Here is a 20010-nt window from a genome sequence, read left to right as displayed (position 1 = left end):
ATGTACGAGTACTCTGGCGACGTCTTTTCAAACACTCGTGTGAATTATATCATGTTGTGGCTTGAATGTTGCCAACTCTCTCGTATGTGCACAACATACAATGGAAGAATTAAACACACTACAGTCTACCTTAGTATTAAAACGAAAATTTGCGAATTCTTAACGTAATTTAGGCGCCTAGTTTGACAGCTTCTTCAGTATTATGTAGGTAGGTGTTTGGTTTTTCCCTTGTATAAGGCGTACAGCTACTTGCTGCTATCGCTCGTGTGGGTTTTATGAAACATACAACTCTACTTGTGTGTTTTCCTGATTGCTATGCTCATGAAGGAGGAGACTCTGTTTTCACAAGATATTAACGCAGTCAGGTAGTAATACCGCGGATCCGCATCATGACCTTCCGGCGATGAAGCATCGGCGCCCGCGAGGCTGCCATCAGCGTCAAGGCATCAGTTTGCCTTGTGGATGCATGACTTCACACATAATCGGGCGTTCTGATCCTCGTGTTAGGTCCTACGGCTTTGTCAATGTGATCAACACCTAATACATGCATCTAGCAGCGGCAACAGCAAAAGCCTCGCCACAAACACACATCTGCCATGAGCGTCTACGGACATCACTCCAATCTAACCCAGTCCTCCGTGAAGGTTGAGTCAGCCCATCCTCAACCACTCCTAAGACCACCGTCTCAGGACCACAGGAAAGATGGTGGTTGCTAAACTGGTCGCCCGCCACCTCGCCGCATCCACGCATCTGCCACCAGCGCCTACTTCCCGACCACCCACTTGTCCAAACCGCCTCCCTCCGCATCCGCATCCGCATCAGCAAGGCGGCGGCGGCCAGGCCACGAAACTCGCTCACCCACCTACTTTACTTACCCCAACCCACATACGCGCGCCTCTATTCATGGCGTTGAGAGATCGAGTGGCCCAAGTTGCCCGAAAGCGCATTACGCAAGCGCTGGGTCGCCCCCAAAGGATGAGGCGAGAGCGACTGGACCTTTTCTTAGGCCTAATCCCCGCCCGCAGCGCCGCGCAACCGCATCGATGACCTGCAGTAGTTTGCTACCCGTGCCGCTCCTTGGATCTTTCGAACGAACGAACGAACGAACGAACAAAATAGATCAAGGCTGGATTGATGATGGATTGTAAAGGTGAATGTTAGTGGTGGTGAGGCAATGTGTTGATCAGCTTCCGGGCGTAACGCGCATGCGACGTCGTGTTGGCGGCGTAATCTTCTTCGTCAGCACAGCGCGGTGCATGTTCGTTTTGTTTCTCCGCTGAACACGCAACGCAGCGCAAGGCAAGGCAAGGCAAGGCAAGGCAAGGCAGTCAGTCTATCAGGCCTCACGACGCAAGCACCAACATCATGTCGTCAGCTGATAGGATGCAGTCGGAAATGCGTTGCGGCTGTAAGATGTAGCAGATTATTTCTGCACTGCCGAGTGCGCGAGAACATTTTGTAAAGGTGAGGCTTGTTTCATCTTATGTTTTGCGCTGCTGGCCCACGGGTAGGTGGAGCTGCAGCGAGGGAAGAGGCGAGTGAGTTGGTGAGGCAGTGGAGACACGGCATTTGGCAGACCCATCTGTGCGAGGCGGCAGACGAGGATCCCGTGGCTATGTATGTAGACATGGGATAGTCGCCCAGTGTTCTGAGGCGCGAGGGTTGTCCTTGTGTGTGAGCTGGGTATGAGGCTGTCAATGCATGGTAGATGGCGAAACATGTGAGTAACGGCGGGCTGGCGCGGGTATTGGGCTTGATGGAGCTGGTAAGGTTAAGAGCCAAGAGTAGATGGCATTGTGTAAAGATGCCCATCAGATGATTACTGAGATACGGAAGGCGAAACATTGAAGGTTGTAAGATTTGTGCTGACGAGGCTGTCTTTGCTTCGTGATGTGGCACATGGTGTGAGCAGCTCACATGACTGCCGTCGTATTCAGAAGAAGTTTTTCTCCTCTCTACGGGAAATGGCATGGTTCCTATGCGACTGCGACATCTTCGTGCTGATTGTGATGTTCACATACACGTGACTGTGCATGTCTTTACGCAGACGAAGAGCTGTGTACGCCAAGTGCAAAACCCGAGTGCGCGAGAATTCTCGGGCTATGCGTCGAACATGCCCAACGCCTTTGACCACTTCACCATGCATACCGGTGTACGGTGTCTCGACGCCGGAGTTCTGCCCTGTAGTCGGACCTTACTGTGGAAGAAACTTCGCAGATTACTCGTGGCCGCTGTGATCTGCGGGACCCTCAGATCGAATCACCCCATAGCCACGACTAAGCTCAACGCGAGCGGCAGTACTCGTTCAGAAAAGCCATGGAACAACACAACAGAACCGCAGAAGGTCCGACACCCCTGCCAATCCAATCTCTTCTGGGATGCTAGAGTGTAGAGTTTGGTTCGGTGGATAGTTACCGCCGACTAGAGGGCTGCTAGAGCTGAGTGTTTCATCATCCATATCGATTACTCGCAACGCACGCGTGCGACCAGTATAGGGTCTTGCAAGCGACGCGTTAGAGTTCACGCTGCGCCAACGAGCCGGGCCCCAGACGGAGACTCCAGTTTCCTTTCCATGAACCATGGTGGAGCACACGGGTGGCTTGAATTCAAAGCTTTGGATGAAGCCGCTTGACGAAGTTTCCGAAGCGTCGTTATTGCTGCATATACTGTTGGGACTGACATGTGAAGGGGGTTTGTAGGCGGGTGATCTAAAGACGTGAGACATGTGGAATGAACTCCGGTTGCTGAGGCACCAGCCGGGAACAAACATCTTGTTGATGATGTTTGTCGATGTGTGAAGAACATTTCTAGAACGGCGAGCCTGACCCTGAATCTTCGTGGAAGTGGGCTCTCCTACGTAGTTACTACCTACGTATGCATGCGGTTGCTGATCGGACCCTGGGAAAGCGGTTTCTTCGGAAGCACGATGAGAGATCTGACCTCAGCGTGCTGTATCAGAATAAAGTGATGAACAGGGTCTTGCATCACCGACCGCCGATGATGACGTCTGAGCAGGCATCAGCAATGAAGCCGCGCAAGCTAACCCGAGAGATCATCAGCTAACAACGACGGCCTCCGTAAACCTTACAGAGCAACGTAGGATAGACAGATATCCGCTTCGTAGCCAAACTTGTTATGTCAGAACAGAACGCCGCCAGGGTGAAGTTCCCGCAATGCATAATGATATAACGACATGGCGCTGCAAGACTTGCGGAGTCTGGTCCTTCCTTAGTAACCGCGAAACGTTTGCTGCCTGCGCGCGGCCTGGAGATCGACGCGAAAAGCTTCGGACCGACTCAGAGCGGTGTGTACTATATTTTGGCATGCCTTCTGCTCGGCCAATGAAAGTGTACACAGCCGCAAAGCATGTCTTGCCAGCATTCTTAATTGCCACAGCCTACCAATTTCGGCGTGACCAAACAAGATCTGAGTAGGCACGAGTAAGACAAGGCTGATGTGCTGTCATTCGTTGGCCACAAACACAAAAGTTTTTAGGTGGCCACAAAGTCTGGATTTGACTGGGCCTGCAAGTGGGTGGTTCATCTGGTAGTATCGTCGTTGGCGTCGCCTGATGTTGCCTCCAGCCGCAGACGCCACGTCGCAGGATCTGTAAGCCATGGAGACACTTGTGGTGGGCACCGCATGTCGATTGGATGTTCCCTTGATCACACTGCCGCCGTTAGAGTTTGAGAGCGCAGGAGGTTGAGATGTCGGGGCATTTTAGTTTTGGCGGGTGTCTTATCGATGACTATCGATAACGGGCTTATCCTGAAATTCGCGCTGGTCAGGATTTGGCGGTGAATGCACTTGGAGGCTGCGACTCTCGACCACCTCCACTGAAACGCTCGAGCTTTGTGGAGAACGCCTGTCCGGCAAGGAAAGCATGCACGATTCTGAATCAGCAGGATCGAAAACGCACATAGAGCAGCCTACGGCGGGTCGGACGAATCAAGGCAGACAGCACGATGCTTGGAAACGACAGTTGGAGGCTGTTGCGGGTTACACTATTGCAAACTGCATGTTACTATGCAGCGCGCTCACAATTTACCAAGACACAAGATGTGCCCTCTATGAAGAGATTGCTAGCGTCTTGGACAAATTACCACGCGCATCGAACGGCTCAGCTCTCACCCGCGGCCATGCTCTTGGGAACGGCTCCTTCATCTCGAATACCAACAAAGTTTTCAGCCATGATATTGACCCGCAAAGGAACAATTTCGCTCAGGACATGATCTTCGGTCCCTTACACTCACAGACTCCCGCTCGTAAGTTTAGCCTACGGGAAGCGGACTTGGCTTGACTCTGTGCTCATGCACGGATGACGCCGGAGAGCAGAAAAAGAATTGAGAGCTGCAGGTGCTTGCACGGCTATCTCGCTTGCGCTGGGGTTAGCATCGCAATCTGGCGCACATCCCAGCTCCTACGACTCATATGCGGACAAGTCGAGTCGTTATCCCTTCAACGGGCATGGATACGGGATGAGATACGAACCGGTAGAATGCTCTGCTTCCTCGATCTGGAAGCCTTGGAAGACGTTTTACCGTTCCTACTCGTTGGGAGCTGCTACGACCGGCAAACCATAGATGAACAAAAGTTCGCCCCAACATATTGCGCAATAAGCCACGACAGCGACAGCTGAGCGAATGGCCGGTGTGAGTAGAACAGCGAGACAACGTTAGGCGGTGACTGCCAGGTCACAAGGCCATGACTGGATTGCAACAACACGTAGGTCTAGCAGGGCGTGAATGATGATTGGCACGAAAACACAGAATAATCTCCGCATTAATTGGCCAGGCGGAGCAGTCTGGAAAATTCTGGTGGACAATAGCGTGCCACTGGCGGGCCCAGCTCGTCCAGACAAAATTGCCCACGGAGCAGAGCGACAGGGAGCACACCTCGCTGCTCATGGCGAACGGTTCGGTTAGTCATCGTCGAGAAGCAATATATTGGAGAGGCCAATGACAGATGGCTACACAAACAGGGCGAAGTCCGGCGCAACAAGGTTGGCGGTCGTGGGATCGACTGGGCCCGATCGGGCATCAAGTGCCATGTGTCATCGCCAACGCTCTTTGGCGGTCCCCAAAGTTGGAAGCAGCTCGCCCTTGCACATCGCAGCAAAGGCTATGGCCATGGGCTTCAGATTGAAGGACAAAGAACGATGATCAGAAGCGCCGGAAAAGAAAAACAAGTCCACCAACACGAAACCCGAAACGTGACCGCGGGTTGCTGACAAGCACTGTGCCGTCCTCTAGACACAGCACCGGGTTCAGGCAGACGGGACGAAAGGTCGACTGGCGGCATGACAGTCAGAGATGCAGAGCAGTGCCGCAGCGTTGCGAGATCGTCGTTTGGGCGCGCTGCATTCGTCATGGGCCTCGGAGCCAGCGAAGAGTCTATCGAACGCCGCCCGTGCGCTCGCGTCTTTTCGAGACGTCGTAAGCCTGGACAGGCTTTGCAGAGGAGGCTAAGCAGCACTAGGCAAGGAACTGCATAGCTGCATCTGCTTGGGGCGAGGCGCGGGCGTTTTGGAGCCTGGGTGGGCCGTCTAATCGGCCGGTGACAAGATGCTGCGATCAGGGGGCCGCGCGAGGACAGAGGCTGGGGGAGGCAGCGAATCAGACGGGGGGCCCGTATTGCGCCCTGGACATGTGTCCTCTCTGCGAGCTGACGAGCGCTTGTGGAGCGAGCAGTGAGGGTAGCAGTGAATGGACACGACTGGCCGGGCACCCTTCGCGCCACACACACAGCGCGCGGGTCCGCTTGCACCATCGTGCACATCGCGCGCTGCATGGCTCCCTCTGGTGCCTCGAGGCTGCTGCACTTGTCGCGTCGAGAGCAGGCCTGTGTGTCACCCTCTCTGCGCTGACAGGCGTCTGATTCGCCCCAAGTCACAGCCGCCCGGTGAGCAGCGGAGTCGCAGGCGGCATGATTCAGGTGAATCAAGGACACGCCCCGGCCGCTCGGTAGCTGCATGACTGTCTTTGTTGGACACGGCCTAGCGTCCAACTGGGTAAAGACGGCTCACACCACTGCACCCCCCGGCCGCTTTCACTCTCGCCTCCCTGCGCGCGTTGAGACGAGCCATGGAGCCAGGGTGGGTTGCGCGAGTGGAACCACACGTTAGCGTCTGAATGTGCGTGCCGGAGGCCATGGCACACATCGCTGATGGCCTGCACTCGCTCTGTAGCCCCATCCTTCTTCGTCATAGCGCCGCTCCTTCCCTATATTTACGAAAAACCGGGGCCTCCAGGTCAGCCAATAGCCACCTGGGCCCTCCTAGGAAGCCTCTCTTTATCACTGCTGCCCAGCCGTCCTCATACACATACATCATATCCCGCCTCACCCTCTACCACCACCACAACAATCACCACTACCTCCTCATACTACTCTACTCTCCTCCCAACACATTCCTTCGTCAACTACAACAGCCTCTTCAGTCTTTGACAAGCACTCCTCACTCGACTGCTTGCTACTCACTTTACCGTCGCACCCTCCAAGTCACCTGACTTGCCGGATCCGGTTACTCTCTAATACCTTCTCTTTCTGACTCTTCCATCCGGGACTGTTTGCTGTTTCCACACGGACCAGGTCAACCTCCATCTTCCGGATCATCTAACATCGTCCTTGAGGCCTTCATTGGACCTACGAGGACTTCTTACCCTTCCCACTCACAATATGTACCCGACGCCCCCTGCTTCCCCAACTCAAAATGGATTCTGCGCGCCGGAAGACCGCCTAGGTCAACTTCTTGCTGGACGACTTCAATTGACCGGCATCCTTGGTGTAGGAGCTTACGGCGTGGTGTACACAGCCGTGGACATCCAAACCAACGTCCCATATGCCGTAAAGGCACTCAACAAGGTTGGTCTTGAGCCTCGCCAGAGGAAGTTCCAACAAAGAGAAATCCAGCTCCACCACCAGGCCAGCGCTCATCCCAACGTTGTCTCTCTAGTCAAAATCATGGACGCCCCTGACTGCACATACGTTGTCATTGAATACTGCCCAGAAGGTGACCTGTTCTCCAACATCACCGAGCAGGGCAAGTACGTTGGTAACGATGCCATGGCCAAGCGCGCTTTCCTCCAGGTCTTGGATGCCGTGGAATACTGCCACTCTATTGGAATCTACCACCGGGACTTGAAGCCAGAAAACGTTCTCGTCACTGACCAAGGAATGACCTGCAAACTGGCCGACTTTGGACTTGCCACTACCGACCATGTCACCTCCGACTTTGGATGTGGCTCGACTTTCTACATGTCCCCAGGTACGTCCGATCTAATCCGACTCAGCTGAAGTCACGTGCTAACTTTTGGCAGAATGTCAGACATCGGCACCCAAGGCCTACTCATGCTACGCCTCAGCGCCCAACGATGTCTGGAGTCTGGGAGTCATGCTTGTCAACCTCACTTGCGGACGCAACCCATGGAAGCGAGCATCCTTCGAGGACAGCACCTTCCGTGCCTTCATGAAGGACCCCAAGTTCTTGAGGACCATTCTTCCCGTCTCCACAGAGCTCGACGCCATTCTTAGGCGCATGTTCGAGTTCAACCCCGCCAACAGGGCGACCATTCCTGAGATTCGTGAGATGATCCTCCGATGCTCAGCCTTCACAGCCACCAAGTCAGCTGTCACAACGCCTCTATCTTCTCCTCCCTTCAGCCCCGTGGACTACAGCCGCGATGCTGCGTACAACGCCTACTACCAGGCTCCCGCAGTTCCCCAGTTCGCTCCTCTCCCTGGCTCCGCATACGCACCATCGCCCTTCCAGCACTCCACCTCCTCTGGAAGCTCAAACTCGGACAACGACTCGGTCTTCTCCGCTTGTTCATCAGCCTCCTCCGCATCCTCAACATCATCGTACCAACACGTTTCTTCTTCTCAGGTTCCCAAGTTTTCTTCCCGAGTACCGCAGCCTCAACAACAATACGTTTCCCAACCACCTGCCAATACGTGGTTCCAGCCATTCATCCATGCAGCCAACCTGGTTAAGCATGTGTCTTTCCAGCCATCGATGATGGCTCCGGTTCATGTCTACTAAGCCACCTTCTCTTCTGGACCTTCGGGCCCTTTCTATTACGATATGCTTCTTCACGATGTGTTTATACAATTTTCGAAAAAGTCACGATGACACGAACAGCGATTGATTTCTCGTTCGGTGTTGGTGCGGTTTGTTTTCTTCGGCGTTTCAAAACTAGACCAGTCCGGACGATACTCCGGTCTTGGATTTTAGAACTATCTGGTTACTACGTTTAACTCGGCGCCTTGATGGCACGGCGTTTGATTCTGGCGTGGCTATCTCAACGGTTTTTGCCACGTATAGTAGGAGTGGGGTCATCAGGCATTTTCCCGGAGTTGTTCTTGTTAGGCATTGGATCGGTAGAGATTCATCGCCATCACGTTCGTTCAAATTTCCCACCATCAAGAGATACCAGAGCACTAGCTCAACAATGTACGGTAGCAGGTCCCAAAAAGAAGGACACAAATTTTTGCCATCAGCAAACTCAAACAAATGCAAAAACATACCATATGGTCGCTGCGACGACAGTCGTACAGCAGACTAAACAAGCCACATCTTCGCACCTCATCACTTGACTGAATACGCTCTATTGACACTGCCCTTAGGTCTTGCCTTTGTCCACGATGCTCCCACCGAATGTGCGCATCGACCACATCAACGTTGTTGACCCACTCACACAACGCATCAACCTGCAGCCACCCTGCCGCAGTTCTGCACCCAGCCCAAAACATGCATACACTTGCGCGAGAAATCCATCTCGCAACCAACCACCTGCCTAGCCACCCCACCTAGGCTCCACGGCCTGGGCATCATCCATATGCACCCGCAAAGTCTCCATGGCGATGGTCGCTGTAAGCCCACCGCCACCAGCAAATCACAGGTTCCACCAAGACCGATGTGTGCATGGCCTTCTGCGTGCTGAGCGTGCAAGTGTGCAGTAGCCTGCCTTGACTCGGCGGGGACTATCACGCCGGGATTGCGCCCTGCCTCCACAACCTAACTGTTAAAAGGCTAAGCCGATGTGTAAGATTGCTAGGCGCACTTCCAAGGGGAATTATGGATGGAGAAGAGCGGATACCGGATGCAGGTCGTGGCCGGTTGATGACCTGAATGCAGGATCGAGACTCATCTCTGCGCTTTCTGTCATTCCCTTAGCGCAGATCTTTGTTGGGAGACAGGTGGCCGCCTAAACGGATTCCTCAGGCCACGCGATGTATTCACTACATGGAGGTAGGCGAGGCGAAGGCTGTGCTAAGCTACTCGTGGCTGAGATGGTGTAGTGTTGTTATTGACATGTTGTTGGACCTGCGCGGCAGTCGTCCTCCTGGATCGGATCTTGCTACCACAAGAGGCATACCACGAAATGACACGCAGGCAGCAGTAAACATGTCTCGGCCATACGAACGCCATTTCGAGGTCCCTGTCTCGCTTCGTGGCCGGTCAGCTGGCCTCCATGGAGGGCTGATTTTCTCCAGTCAACCACCAAACGTCCTCCAGCTTCCGTTGCCCTTGTGTCGTATCGGCTACCGATGCTCCCAAGACACATTAGCACGTCGCGTACAGTGTACATCCGCCTACACTTGCAGTGAGGCGTCACCGGAATCATTCAACGGAACCAATCGCGACACCCAAGCAAGCATGGAAGGGCACCGTTGCAGAGATTTTGTTTTTGCGGCCGCCAATCCTTCGTCATCTGACGAGCGTGACGAGGCGATCGAAAAAGGAAAATGTCGTCGCTACCGAAGCCATTTCAGCAATCAGCAAATACGCATTCATTTCGCAGAAGCACCGCGCGGGTAATGGCGTCGAGTGACGTGCAGAATGGCTGACGGAGCAAGACTGGTGTAAGGATGACATCCTGCCAAGGCCAGCGGCTGGTGTGTGGCAACAATCATCACCCAGCCCACGGGCGTCGTTTCCTTCTGCCGCTAGCCACGCTCCAGGAAGAAATCCCTCAACCCCATCCTTTTGCATCATACGCATCCCACCCCGCGGCCCTCTCGTCAGATTTGTGCATGCGACAAGCTTTCCGTTCGTTATTGATCCAGCATGCGCAAGTGTGGCGATGAAGGACCTGGGCACTCAACGTCTTACCGAAAAACCTGGTCCAGACTTATTGATGCGATGAAGATGTACTTGCCCCATTCGCTGGGTGAAGTGCATGCTTCCATAGCCACCCTAATTTCGTTCAGAGCTAGTCGACATTGAGCAGCAAAAACGGTCTTGGGCACCGTCTCAGGCGATGGGGAGAAGTGCCCTGGTCGCTCAACGGCATCAACGATCTGCTATCAGCTCATATGGGGGCTATATCGACGAAACCCACCCTGGAAGACGTTGAATCTCGCTTCAGTACGGGATGACATCGTCCCTCGGCTCTTGGATATTGTGGCTGTTCGCCAATACTTGCCTGAGGCATTCCTTGCTACCGTATACCGGACTTGCATCCAGTTCTTTCTTTCTTCCGACACCCGTACGCACCCCAGAAGTATGCTTTTTCGTGCGCTCCGGAAGTACCTCGAACTGGCTTCTGCTTAGGCGAAATCTGCAGAGGCTTTGCTCGCTTTCGTTTTGTGAGCATGTGACGTGCGAGGTTCGGCGTGACAGATAGACGAACGGGTTCGGTAAACAGCACACCGGATACTTACTTCTGCGTAGGGATTGTCGATCTTGAGACCTCACAGTAAGGAGCGGACCTTGCGCAGTAAGCTTCGTGGCTTGTTGTTTGTCGGTGTCACCATTCCGTCTCACGACAAACTGTCGGGTGTGTCGACTGACATCCACCTTGCGGGTACCAGTCTGTGCTGTGCTGTTGGAACCCGATGTTTGGAATCTCTTTGTTCCTTTAGCTGAGCACGTCCATCTCGACGTGATCGACCCTTCTTCTAGGCAGTCATCTCAAAAGCACGCTTCCATAGCAATGTGGTAATCCGTGGCGCTGCATATCAATGGTACTTTGAGTGTCTATCGCTCCAGACCAGCAAAAGTGTCGCTCCAAGCCATGAACCCAAAACCCTCCATCGTCAGTGCGCTTCCGTTCGTGGACACCGGAAATACATATCTAAGTCACTAATACCCAACATCTCCGTACCGGCGAGCATCTCCGCATAATTCCTTCTCCTCCTAATGCGATGCCAAACTTTGTCAGTCGCACAAAGAACATGCAATGGCGCTGCATCGTTACACGGTAGCCACCCAAGTCTGCTTCATCAGCCACTTGCGAGAAACCTTCCACAACATGATCCGATCGTTGCTCAATGCTAGCACGATATCCCCACAAGCGGTACAGCATTGCGCCGCTTCTCGACATGTGTTCGCCCGTTCCTGTGCTTCGGAACGCCCCTTACTGTAAAGGGCCCCTTTGACAACGCGAGTAACACAGTAATGGTCCCCGTCTAGCCTGCTGTAGAAACCCGCCATTTACGAGCGTATCACCGCGTCTAAGTTTGCTGCATCCTCCATACGAGCAACTCGACATGCCTTTCGTTCCGTCTTCCCGTCCAAGACACAAGCGGCTTCCCGTACACGTACGACTGGCCTGAGAAAAGGTGTTCACAGTAACACATTCCTCACGGCAAGCTACCACAGCACACTGACACCCGGCCGTGTACATAAGAAGGACAGGCGTAAGACTGACAGCGGGTAGGCGTTCCGAAGGGCGCATATGCAACTAGGCGGTCTCCGACAGTCACCCAGAGCGTTTCGCTGCTCAGCCTCTCCTTGCGCTGTACCAGTTCCAACGGCGTGACAGCTGAGCCTCTGTCTATGCTTTTCCCATTTTGGCGTTGTACTAACCAAGGCGAACGTCCACGATCGACCATGGTTGCCTTTTGCACACCTCCAAATAGCAAGGTTTATCATTAGGGTGCCATGTTGCCGGCATCCCACGCGAAGCTGCATGATCAGCCCATGAGCACAGGTCATTGGGCATACGAGAAGAGCGTCCGGGACAGCCCACTGGGTGGTAGGTGCCCAGCGCTTTAGACGACGGCTTGTATTCTTTTCCTTCCCACGGTTCTCTTCACGCGTCATACGCTACGATGTCTTTCCACTCCAAACCTTGCTGCGAACATGCATGAACCAGGTAGCGCGATATCCAGTCTTCGGAACGCTATTATCGTCGACTTCGCCTCCTAGGCAGAACGCACGTAGGCGATGCCCGACGCTGGGATTGCCGCATGGCATGGCATAGGAAGCTAGCTACAGGACTCGCGAGCTCGTACGAAGGCAAAACGAGGATGCAGCGAGGAAACATGGATCTAAGGTGGGCTAGCGAGGTGGAATCATGACTGTGGGCGCTCGCAGGCATCTATCCGAGTATATTTTACGGTCGGCTTCCTGCGTCTGCAGCGGACGAAGGAGAGGAAGAAGAAACGTTTGGGCGGAGATCCTGTCTTGGGCAGCAAGAGCTCGAAGGTTTGTCGGTGGAGTATGACTCTTATGGTACTGCTATACGGGCCAGGACCCGGAGTACCCAGCTCAGCCTCGTCATCGTATCGTGAGTCTGAACACGCCGAAAGGTCTTGCTCCAACATTATGTCATCGCGTCCGTATCTACATCCAGCATCCCATCCCCCACAAAAGTAAATCATCGCAAAGGCCAAAGCCCAAGCCCGCCAAAGCCCAGTTCTTTCCTGCATCGGCACTTTGCACCTTACACCCATGCGTTCTCTTCGCCCCACAAGCACCAGGCATCCACCGGCCATGCAGCTCACGGTGCAAGTACCCGGCTCAAACCAGGCTTTTGCTGTCGAGTCTTTGGTTGCACGACGCGAGGGATGCGGTGGGGATGCTTTCAGTGCTTGCATCGGAGAGTTATGTTGTGCTAGGGAGCTTGAGAGGTGAGGGTCGATGTTGTGCGACATCAGACTGTGGGGTGATGTAGGAGGTGGTTCATTGAGTGTTAAGCTGATAGCTGAGATTGTGGGGACTCGCTTTAAGCCAGCCCCTGGAATATCTCGACTTCAACACTTTTCGCATTGGAAGGTGTCTTTTTGCGGAAGTTTGGTGTGGTTCGTCTGCCTTAAGTTGCTACTATTGCAAGAGGTAGCGTATACATTACGGTGGTAAGCAATGTTAGCATCATGTACTTCTCAGGCAACGAGACGAAACCTCTCTGTCCATACGCGCTTGTCTATCTTGTCGGTGCCGTTGTGAGCTGGAGACCGCCCAGGCGTGTACGACGACGTAGGGAACCTCGGGTTCGCTGATAAGGACCAGACCCGATTTGGCGTAGTGCGCGTATTAGGAGATCACCACCTGGGCAGTTTCCTTGTGCAAGCTGCATCAATTCTCTGCGTGTCTATGTTTCGACGTCTGCATCATACAAGAGAATCTGTGAGCTTCTAATGTGGCTGTATGCACAGAATGCACTTGCATTGCCTGTTAATCATCAGGATAGTTCAACACAGCCCGCGATGTATATACTTGTGGCGTCATTGGATGCGAGCCTGAACATCAGCCGCACACGATGTCCAATTCAGCTCACATTGCCTATAACCTAACAACTATCTCAATCAGCCGTACACGTGCTTCAGCTCTCCTGAAATTACTCCGCCTCTTTTCTTTGCTCCGCCTCGACGCTGCCTGACCCTACAACTGCCTTCGTCGTTCCTGCAGCATAACAGCGTCCACGATGCAGACATCGCACATCAGTCCATCCCAACAGGCCACTGAAAACCCACACGCAAACTTATTACAACGATGGAGATAACGCCTCGAAACGTGCGGTTCACCCACACTCCGCTGAATCTCAAAAGTCGCGAGATACGCCTTCTCACGATCGAACGGAGTTCCGAACCGTCGAGCCCAATTCAGATCACCCTAAAGCACGTCGAACTTAATGGGCATATCAATGCTCTTACCCGCTACCGTGAGGAGGTAGCAAGACTTGAATCTATTGGATGGGCCAAAAAAGCGCGGAGAGAGGCTATATATGATAAGATGTTCCACGGAACTTTCGACTTCATCGCGTTATCTTACACTTGGGGCTCTGAGTTGCCAGTACAAGACATATTTGTTACAAGCCCAGAGTGCCGCGGCTGGCTTTCTGTTCGGCAGAACCTCTACGACTTTTTGAAGACAAGGCGAGGCTGTGACTCGGCTTGGTTCTGGATCGATCAGATATGCATTAATCAAGGACAAAACGACGAAAAAGCTCACCAGGTCAACCAAATGGCAGACATATACAGCGTAGCCGCCGTCGAAGTCTGGCTTGGTTCTGGATTTGAAGGAAGCGACGAATTTATGGATTTGATCCTCCGCGAAAGTGTTGACTCGATTCAGATCTCCAACCCAGAGCTCGTCATGAGTAAGCAGGAGATACTTGAGCTCGTCCCATCTTTAGACCGCTTCGTAAGTCTGCCATATTGGTCGAGACTATGGGTAATCCAGGAGGTGATACTGAGTAGAGTTGTTGATATACGCATCGGCTCAAAGACCATTTCATGGTATACATTCTTCTCGATTTTACAGAAATTGAGGTCAGCATGTCAAATTTTGGGCATTGCGGAAACAGTTGAAGCTCTGGGGTATAACTATGAAGCTGGAGGTACCCGAATATGGAGGATTGAGTTCAGCCGAGGTCGCACGGATCATCAGTGGGACTCTATTGGGAGATTGGTTTGGGGAGCAGAATGTTCAGATCTGCGAGATCGAGTGTTCGGTGCCATGGGTATGGTCCACCCTTCGCTTCGAGTATTTCCCGACTATTCGATGCAGCCGCAGGATGTGTTGCTGATGCTTCTCACCAAGCATGTAGAAGTCACGTATGCCGAAATCATGGGAACGGAAAGCCGGGTAGATGATTTTGACGAGGGGGACTCCGCGCATCTTCATGTTCCGGCCTTCAGACAAGACTGTGTTGATCTAGCAGCGTGTTGGCTTCCGCAACTCGAGGACGATAAGAACAGGATCAGTTCAAAATCTGTCCGGCGTCATTTCCTCAAGATTCTACCCTTGGATCCGCCTGCGCTCAACTACAGGTTTGGACGAACATGGCAATTAAAGTCTTATCTGTGGTACAAAATTCCCAACGAGCGGAGCATGCGGTGGCAGCTTTCAAGAGCAGGCGTCGTGCGGCTTGCACATGTATTAGACCGCATCAAGCCTAAAGCGAAGTACGGCCTTGCTGGCCATGATTGGCAGTTTGCAGACTCATATAGTATTTGCGGGTAATTGTTAGCGTCAAGCTTGTAGAAGTACCTCTTGGTATTTCCTGAGGTGCGATCGCTCACCTTTTGATACACGATACTTAGAGGGAAATATATGGGTAGCGGAGGTATATGGAACGGTCATCTTTTATTGATCAACTACACAAAACACTAAACATTCATCTTCCTCCTAATCCCCAACGGTCTCGCAAAATCCTTCTTAACCGTCTTCGCCGGCCTAGACACCGAGAACTTCACATCCGTCGACTCTCCAGCTGATACCAAATCCGGTGAACGCCTCTTCGTCCCCCTAAAAACAGCGCGCGCGATCTCCGCATCTTCCGCATCCTCAACCTCTCTCGACGACGAACGAGTGACCACGTTACCCTTCGCGTCTATGCCCTCCCTCCGTGCATTCGCCGCTATAATCTCATCCAACGCATTAGCATCAGCAACAGCAATCCCAACCCTCGCATCCTCAGTCTTCCGTTCCAGCGTCTCCAGCGTCGCTTTACCATCACCCTCTCTACCCCCTTCCCTCTCAAGCCTCTCCAAACGCTGCTCCTCAATATCCCCAGCGCGCTCCTCATCCCTCCAAACTTCAAACTCCCTCTGCGCCCCATTCACAATCCTATAATCCATATTCTTAGGATCGGTCTCGATAACGATTGCCGCGGCGCAGCCAGGACACTTGCAGTGCAGCATAACTTTCTTTACACCGAGGTAGCTTTTAGGCGAGATATGTTTGGGGCTGTTGCGGAAGACTTTGCCGCGGGCGGTGTAGTGGTTGCAGGTGAGGCAGCGCATGCTGCGGAAGGGGCAGGCGAAGTTTACGACGGTTCGGGTGGGAGGTTTTGAGGACTTTCTTGAGCGGGTGATTTTTGATGGGTCAAAGTCGGATGGGTCGTTTTTTGGAAGGTTTTGCGCTCGGCCATTGTAGTAAGGTGGAGGGTAGATCGTGGGGTTGGGGAATACGTGGGTGGTTGCGGCGGCAGACATTGTGTGAAGACGGAGCGGGGAGGTATTCGCGGTGTGTCTTGCTGTAGAAGGTTGGGAAGGGTAGGGGGATAAGAAGGCTAAAGTTTGCACATAAAGGGTATGAGTACGTAGGCGTTGACGGTACCATGGGCGAACAACTTGTTCTACCGAATGACAAGGACAAAGTTACATGCGCTCGACTTGCTGCCAGCGACAGCATAGCAATGCTCATACGTCACCCGTATTTTGATGGCAGTTGATGAATACAAAGAATGCCGTTCTCCAAGTTATGTCTGGGATAACGCACCTAGAAGTATACATTACACCCACATTTTCAGTACATCAACGTAGAGCATAGCGAGTACCTTCAGGCCTCATCAAAATAATGCATTCTATTGAGAAAACAACAGAGCCACCATAACGCTAGTAGCCTGGAAAGCACCCTTGGTACGGAGTAGAGAAGCGAAAGTTTGGGGTATCTTCTTAAATGCTGCGCCACCGCCGTCTGTTTCGGACCATACCTGGGGAAAGGCGGCTTCTACGTTGACGTCCGACTCCGCCTCGCCTGTCCAGTCAAAGTTGATATGCCAGTTGAGTTTCAGTAGGACGTGTTTGTCTTGCAGGATCAATGTATCACGACCCAAGTTCCTGCTCAAGTCTTTGCGCGTGATGCTGTTTGTGGGCTTGCCTGTTTGTAGTGGTTGGGCGTTTTCTGTATCCTCTGCAGTACGGCCTACGAGTAGATGCGCAAACGCAGTCTCGCACTTATGCCAGTGCTGTGCTCGTTTCTTCGCAATCTCCCAGTACGAGTCCATAGCCCAGGACGCATTGCCAAGATCTCTTTCTTGCGCTTTCGTGCGAATGAAGGTGCCCAGTTCACGCTCAGCCCACGGTGAGATTCTTAGAAGTTGCATTTCGATAATCTCGTTTGCTAGAGCATCGATGGTTATGGAGACTTGGGCTGTCAGCAGCTTCTGTGGGCCCGCGATGTCGATGGTATGCTTCTGGTGAACCCGCCGTGAGGTCGAGAATATCTTGCCGCTGGGCAGGCTGAGTTGTGTGGAGAAATTGAGTGAAGTAAACATCTGGAGGTATGGCAAGGGATCCGCGACTTCGACCGGGCGATGTGATGGCACGGGCTTTTCCTCTTGTTTCGCGCGTGGTGGAGGGACGGCGAGGGCGGCGAATGGTAGGAATGAACACAGCAGACTTGATACTGGTGCTAGCTTCTCTGGCTCTGTATCGATGCCGCTGATCTCCGATATGAACTTCCTGGTATTGTGTCAGTCACAATTTGGCTATCATAGGAGGGGTTTAGACTCACTTCAGACTATCGCGCTCTGTGGACCGCAGAGAGTCCTCCGGACCGCGGCGCTGCTCCTTGACGACCTCTTCAATGCATCTTGACACCTGAGACTCCAACTCTTCTACTTCACGCTGGAGACGTGCCTTTTCCTGCTTCCTTCTCTCAACTTCTGGGTCTGGAGGCTGTCTTTTCTGTACCACTTCTTGGGTTACATCTTCAGCTATGTCTTCTATAGGGCCATCTTCTACCGTCCCTGCGAAATCGTCTGATTGTACTGCTGGCGCTCTCGAACTCGGTGGAGGTTGCTTGATAGGATCTTTGACGCGCGGGGGACGCTTGCTTGGTGAGGAGAATAATATTGTTCTGCGCGGTTGCTTTGAAGTTGCGCGGTTGTTCTGTGATGGTGTCCCTGGGAGTTCTGGCAGGTCGCTCTCGCTGGGTAGTTCCACTTCGGTCTCTTCCCTTCCTCTGGAGCCATTTCTGGCTGATACAGGCCGGTTTGGGTTGCGCTTTGGAGATGCTGAGAGAAGGTTCGGGTAGTTACGCGCAAGACTGGCTTTGGTAGGTGACGCAAAAGACGGTCGTCGTGGAGGTTTCCTCAGAGGACTGGACGCTTGTTCGTTTGGCGAGCTGGTCCTCCTCCGCTTCGCCGGTGGCTCATTCATGCTGTTCGCATATGATGCTTTCGCAAGAATCGCAATTTTCGACGCGTATCTGAGGCGCTCTCGTGGTAGTAATATGTCCGGAATTGGGATAGATGTGCTGGTGGGGTATGCGACGATAACAGTGAATGCGACGCGTCGGCGCGTGTTGTTGCCCTGTCGGCGTTCGCTGCAGCTTTTGCCGACGTTCGGAAAGGCGGCGCAAAATGACGTCGAACCGTCAATCGCTACTTTCAATCAGCTGCGAATTAGCTATCGACGACAGTAGCCAACTTCGACATGTCATAACGAAGCGATTTGTGTGGCTGCTGTAACTCTTGACAATCTCTTGGGACCAATGGAACGCATCGCATACTCAGGTCCGCTGGCATTGCGCCAGAGGCTTTGCGCTTCATGCTGGAGGACGTGGCGCAGGTCGCGTGCTTCGACCGAGGCAGGGCGAATAGGACTGCAGAATAATAATCGGGTACAGCACCGCTTCAAGGGCTATATTGCCCCAGAAGGCGAACAAGCCAGACCCATCACCGGCTTCTATGCAGGTTGGACCCTCACCCACATTGTCTGCGAAACTACAACTAACAAGATCCAGACATGATGAAGAAACCACTATCCGAGGTTCAGCCACTATCCCACACAACGCCAGAACCTCCACACGAGCCACCGAAGACGCAGAAGGAAGAGACATTCGCAAAAGCCCGTATAATCTTCGGATCTACAACTGCATTGGAGGAACGCAAACAGGAGATCATGAATTCGTCCCAGAATATTGCCGGCGTACTAGTCCCTCCGCGACCCGAAGAACCAGACAACTGCTGCATGTCTGGATGTGTGAACTGTGTATGGGACATGTATCGAGACGAAATGGAAGAGTGGGCCGAGAAGAGCGCTCAAGCAAGAGCGGCGATGCAGGCACAACGGCAGGAAGGAAAGGGGACAGGGAGCATGGTGGCAGGAGAAACATCACCGAGTCATGTTGCTACAAGTATGGACGACGATGGCGGTGGAAGTGAGACGAATTGGGACACTGGTTTCGATGATGCGGAGAAGGACAAGTTGTTTGACGATATACCCGTAGGCATTCGGGAGTTTATGAGGACGGAGAAGAAGTTGAAGCAGGCGCAGAAGAAGGCCGAAGCTGCTGCGGCAGCGTGAGCTTGGAATCTGGCAATACCCATAGATCTATCTTGCCATTCAAATACCCATCCATTACAAATCTTGCGATATTCCATCCTATGCCCAAAAACGACACCAATTATGCTGCACCGCAATCTTCCATCTCGTCTAATCTTCGCCGACATCCACACCCTTTGCCTGAAGGTCTTTCCGCGCCTCTGCTATTTGCTGCATGAGCTCCTTGTGCGCGTCGGGTACGTCGTTGAAGGTGAAGACTCCCCAGCCGAGCTTGAAGAGAAGGTACGCGCCGAAGGAGATGAGAGCCCAGAAGGGGAGCTAGAGTTTTGTCAGCGGAAGCCCAGTACAATAATCATGGAGATGGTAAAGGTAAGACTTACGAAAGGCACAACCTCCTCTTGGATCTTCTGAGGTAGCGGGACGACTTGGAGGAACAGTGAGAGGTAGATCTTTCACATGTCAGCATCCAATCTCAATATGTAGAGGTAAGGGGCTGCATACGGAGGTGAGGAGCATGCCAATGCTGATGGTCTGCGTAGCGCGCGTCATGTTGGCGAATTGGTTGTTGTAAACGAGTTAAACGAGGGTCGGTGGTCGGAAGAAGTGCGGGTGAGGGCGTGATGCTTGACGTCTGTGGTGGTGAATGTTCGGTGCCAGATCGCTCAATTGCCGCCAAGGGATCTGTGTCCAGGGGTCCAACGGAACCGGCCAAAGGCAAGGCCAACCGCACGGTGGGTCGACGCTGCCGCAGGAACTCACCCCGTTTCT

General features: G+C 53.1%; 7 protein-coding genes across 7 annotated transcripts; 3 read left to right on the top strand and 4 right to left on the bottom strand.

Moving 5' to 3' along the window:
- The first annotated feature begins 6591 nt into the window (after window positions 1–6591).
- BKA58DRAFT_51903 (negative regulator of sexual conjugation and meiosis) lies at window positions 6592–8115 on the top strand. The gene is made up of 2 exons (XM_046175434.1): window positions 6592–7264; window positions 7317–8115. The coding sequence occupies exons 1-2, from the start codon at window positions 6676–6678 to the stop codon at window positions 8036–8038; spliced, it is 1311 nt and encodes a 436-aa protein (XP_046020877.1). The 5' UTR covers window positions 6592–6675; the 3' UTR covers window positions 8039–8115.
- A 4056-nt stretch (window positions 8116–12171) lies between these two features.
- Window positions 12172–13298, bottom strand: BKA58DRAFT_51944 (uncharacterized protein). The gene has a single exon (XM_046175437.1). It carries the CDS (start codon window positions 12877–12879, stop codon window positions 12298–12300), a length of 582 nt encoding a protein of 193 aa, XP_046020876.1. The 5' UTR covers window positions 12880–13298; the 3' UTR covers window positions 12172–12297.
- On the top strand, window positions 13299–15263 carry BKA58DRAFT_51943 (heterokaryon incompatibility protein-domain-containing protein). Its single transcript, XM_046175436.1, has one exon. It carries the CDS (start codon window positions 13718–13720, stop codon window positions 15188–15190), a length of 1473 nt encoding a protein of 490 aa, XP_046020875.1. The 5' UTR covers window positions 13299–13717; the 3' UTR covers window positions 15191–15263.
- Window positions 14917–16350, bottom strand: BKA58DRAFT_52014 (uncharacterized protein). The gene has a single exon (XM_046175438.1). It carries the CDS (start codon window positions 16162–16164, stop codon window positions 15337–15339), a length of 828 nt encoding a protein of 275 aa, XP_046020874.1. The 5' UTR covers window positions 16165–16350; the 3' UTR covers window positions 14917–15336.
- BKA58DRAFT_51941 (uncharacterized protein) lies at window positions 16350–18228 on the bottom strand. The gene is made up of 2 exons (XM_046175435.1): window positions 17468–18228; window positions 16350–17415 (listed from the first exon to the last, which is right to left on the bottom strand). The coding sequence occupies exons 1-2, from the start codon at window positions 18112–18114 to the stop codon at window positions 16536–16538; spliced, it is 1527 nt and encodes a 508-aa protein (XP_046020873.1). The 5' UTR covers window positions 18115–18228; the 3' UTR covers window positions 16350–16535.
- Window positions 18229–18448: 220 nt separating this feature from the next.
- Window positions 18449–19263, top strand: BKA58DRAFT_324302 (oxidoreductase-like protein; the record flags this gene model as incomplete). The annotated part of the gene is made up of 2 exons (XM_046167957.1): window positions 18449–18650; window positions 18701–19263. The coding sequence occupies 2 exons, from the start codon at window positions 18449–18451 to the stop codon at window positions 19261–19263; spliced, it is 765 nt and encodes a 254-aa protein (XP_046020872.1).
- A 64-nt stretch (window positions 19264–19327) lies between these two features.
- On the bottom strand, window positions 19328–20008 carry BKA58DRAFT_51664 (dolichol-phosphate mannosyltransferase subunit 3). The gene is made up of 3 exons (XM_046175432.1): window positions 19744–20008; window positions 19623–19691; window positions 19328–19560 (listed from the first exon to the last, which is right to left on the bottom strand). The coding sequence occupies exons 1-3, from the start codon at window positions 19789–19791 to the stop codon at window positions 19393–19395; spliced, it is 285 nt and encodes a 94-aa protein (XP_046020871.1). The 5' UTR covers window positions 19792–20008; the 3' UTR covers window positions 19328–19392.
- Between the last annotated feature and the right edge of the window lie 2 nt (window positions 20009–20010).

This window comes from Alternaria rosae (assembly GCF_020736505.1).
Source record: "Alternaria rosae strain MPI-PUGE-AT-0040 chromosome Unknown BKA58scaffold_11, whole genome shotgun sequence".
Taxonomy (NCBI): domain Eukaryota; kingdom Fungi; phylum Ascomycota; class Dothideomycetes; order Pleosporales; family Pleosporaceae; genus Alternaria; species Alternaria rosae.
Note: the sequence above shows the minus strand (reverse complement) of the source record. Positions and strands in the feature narration are given on the sequence as shown.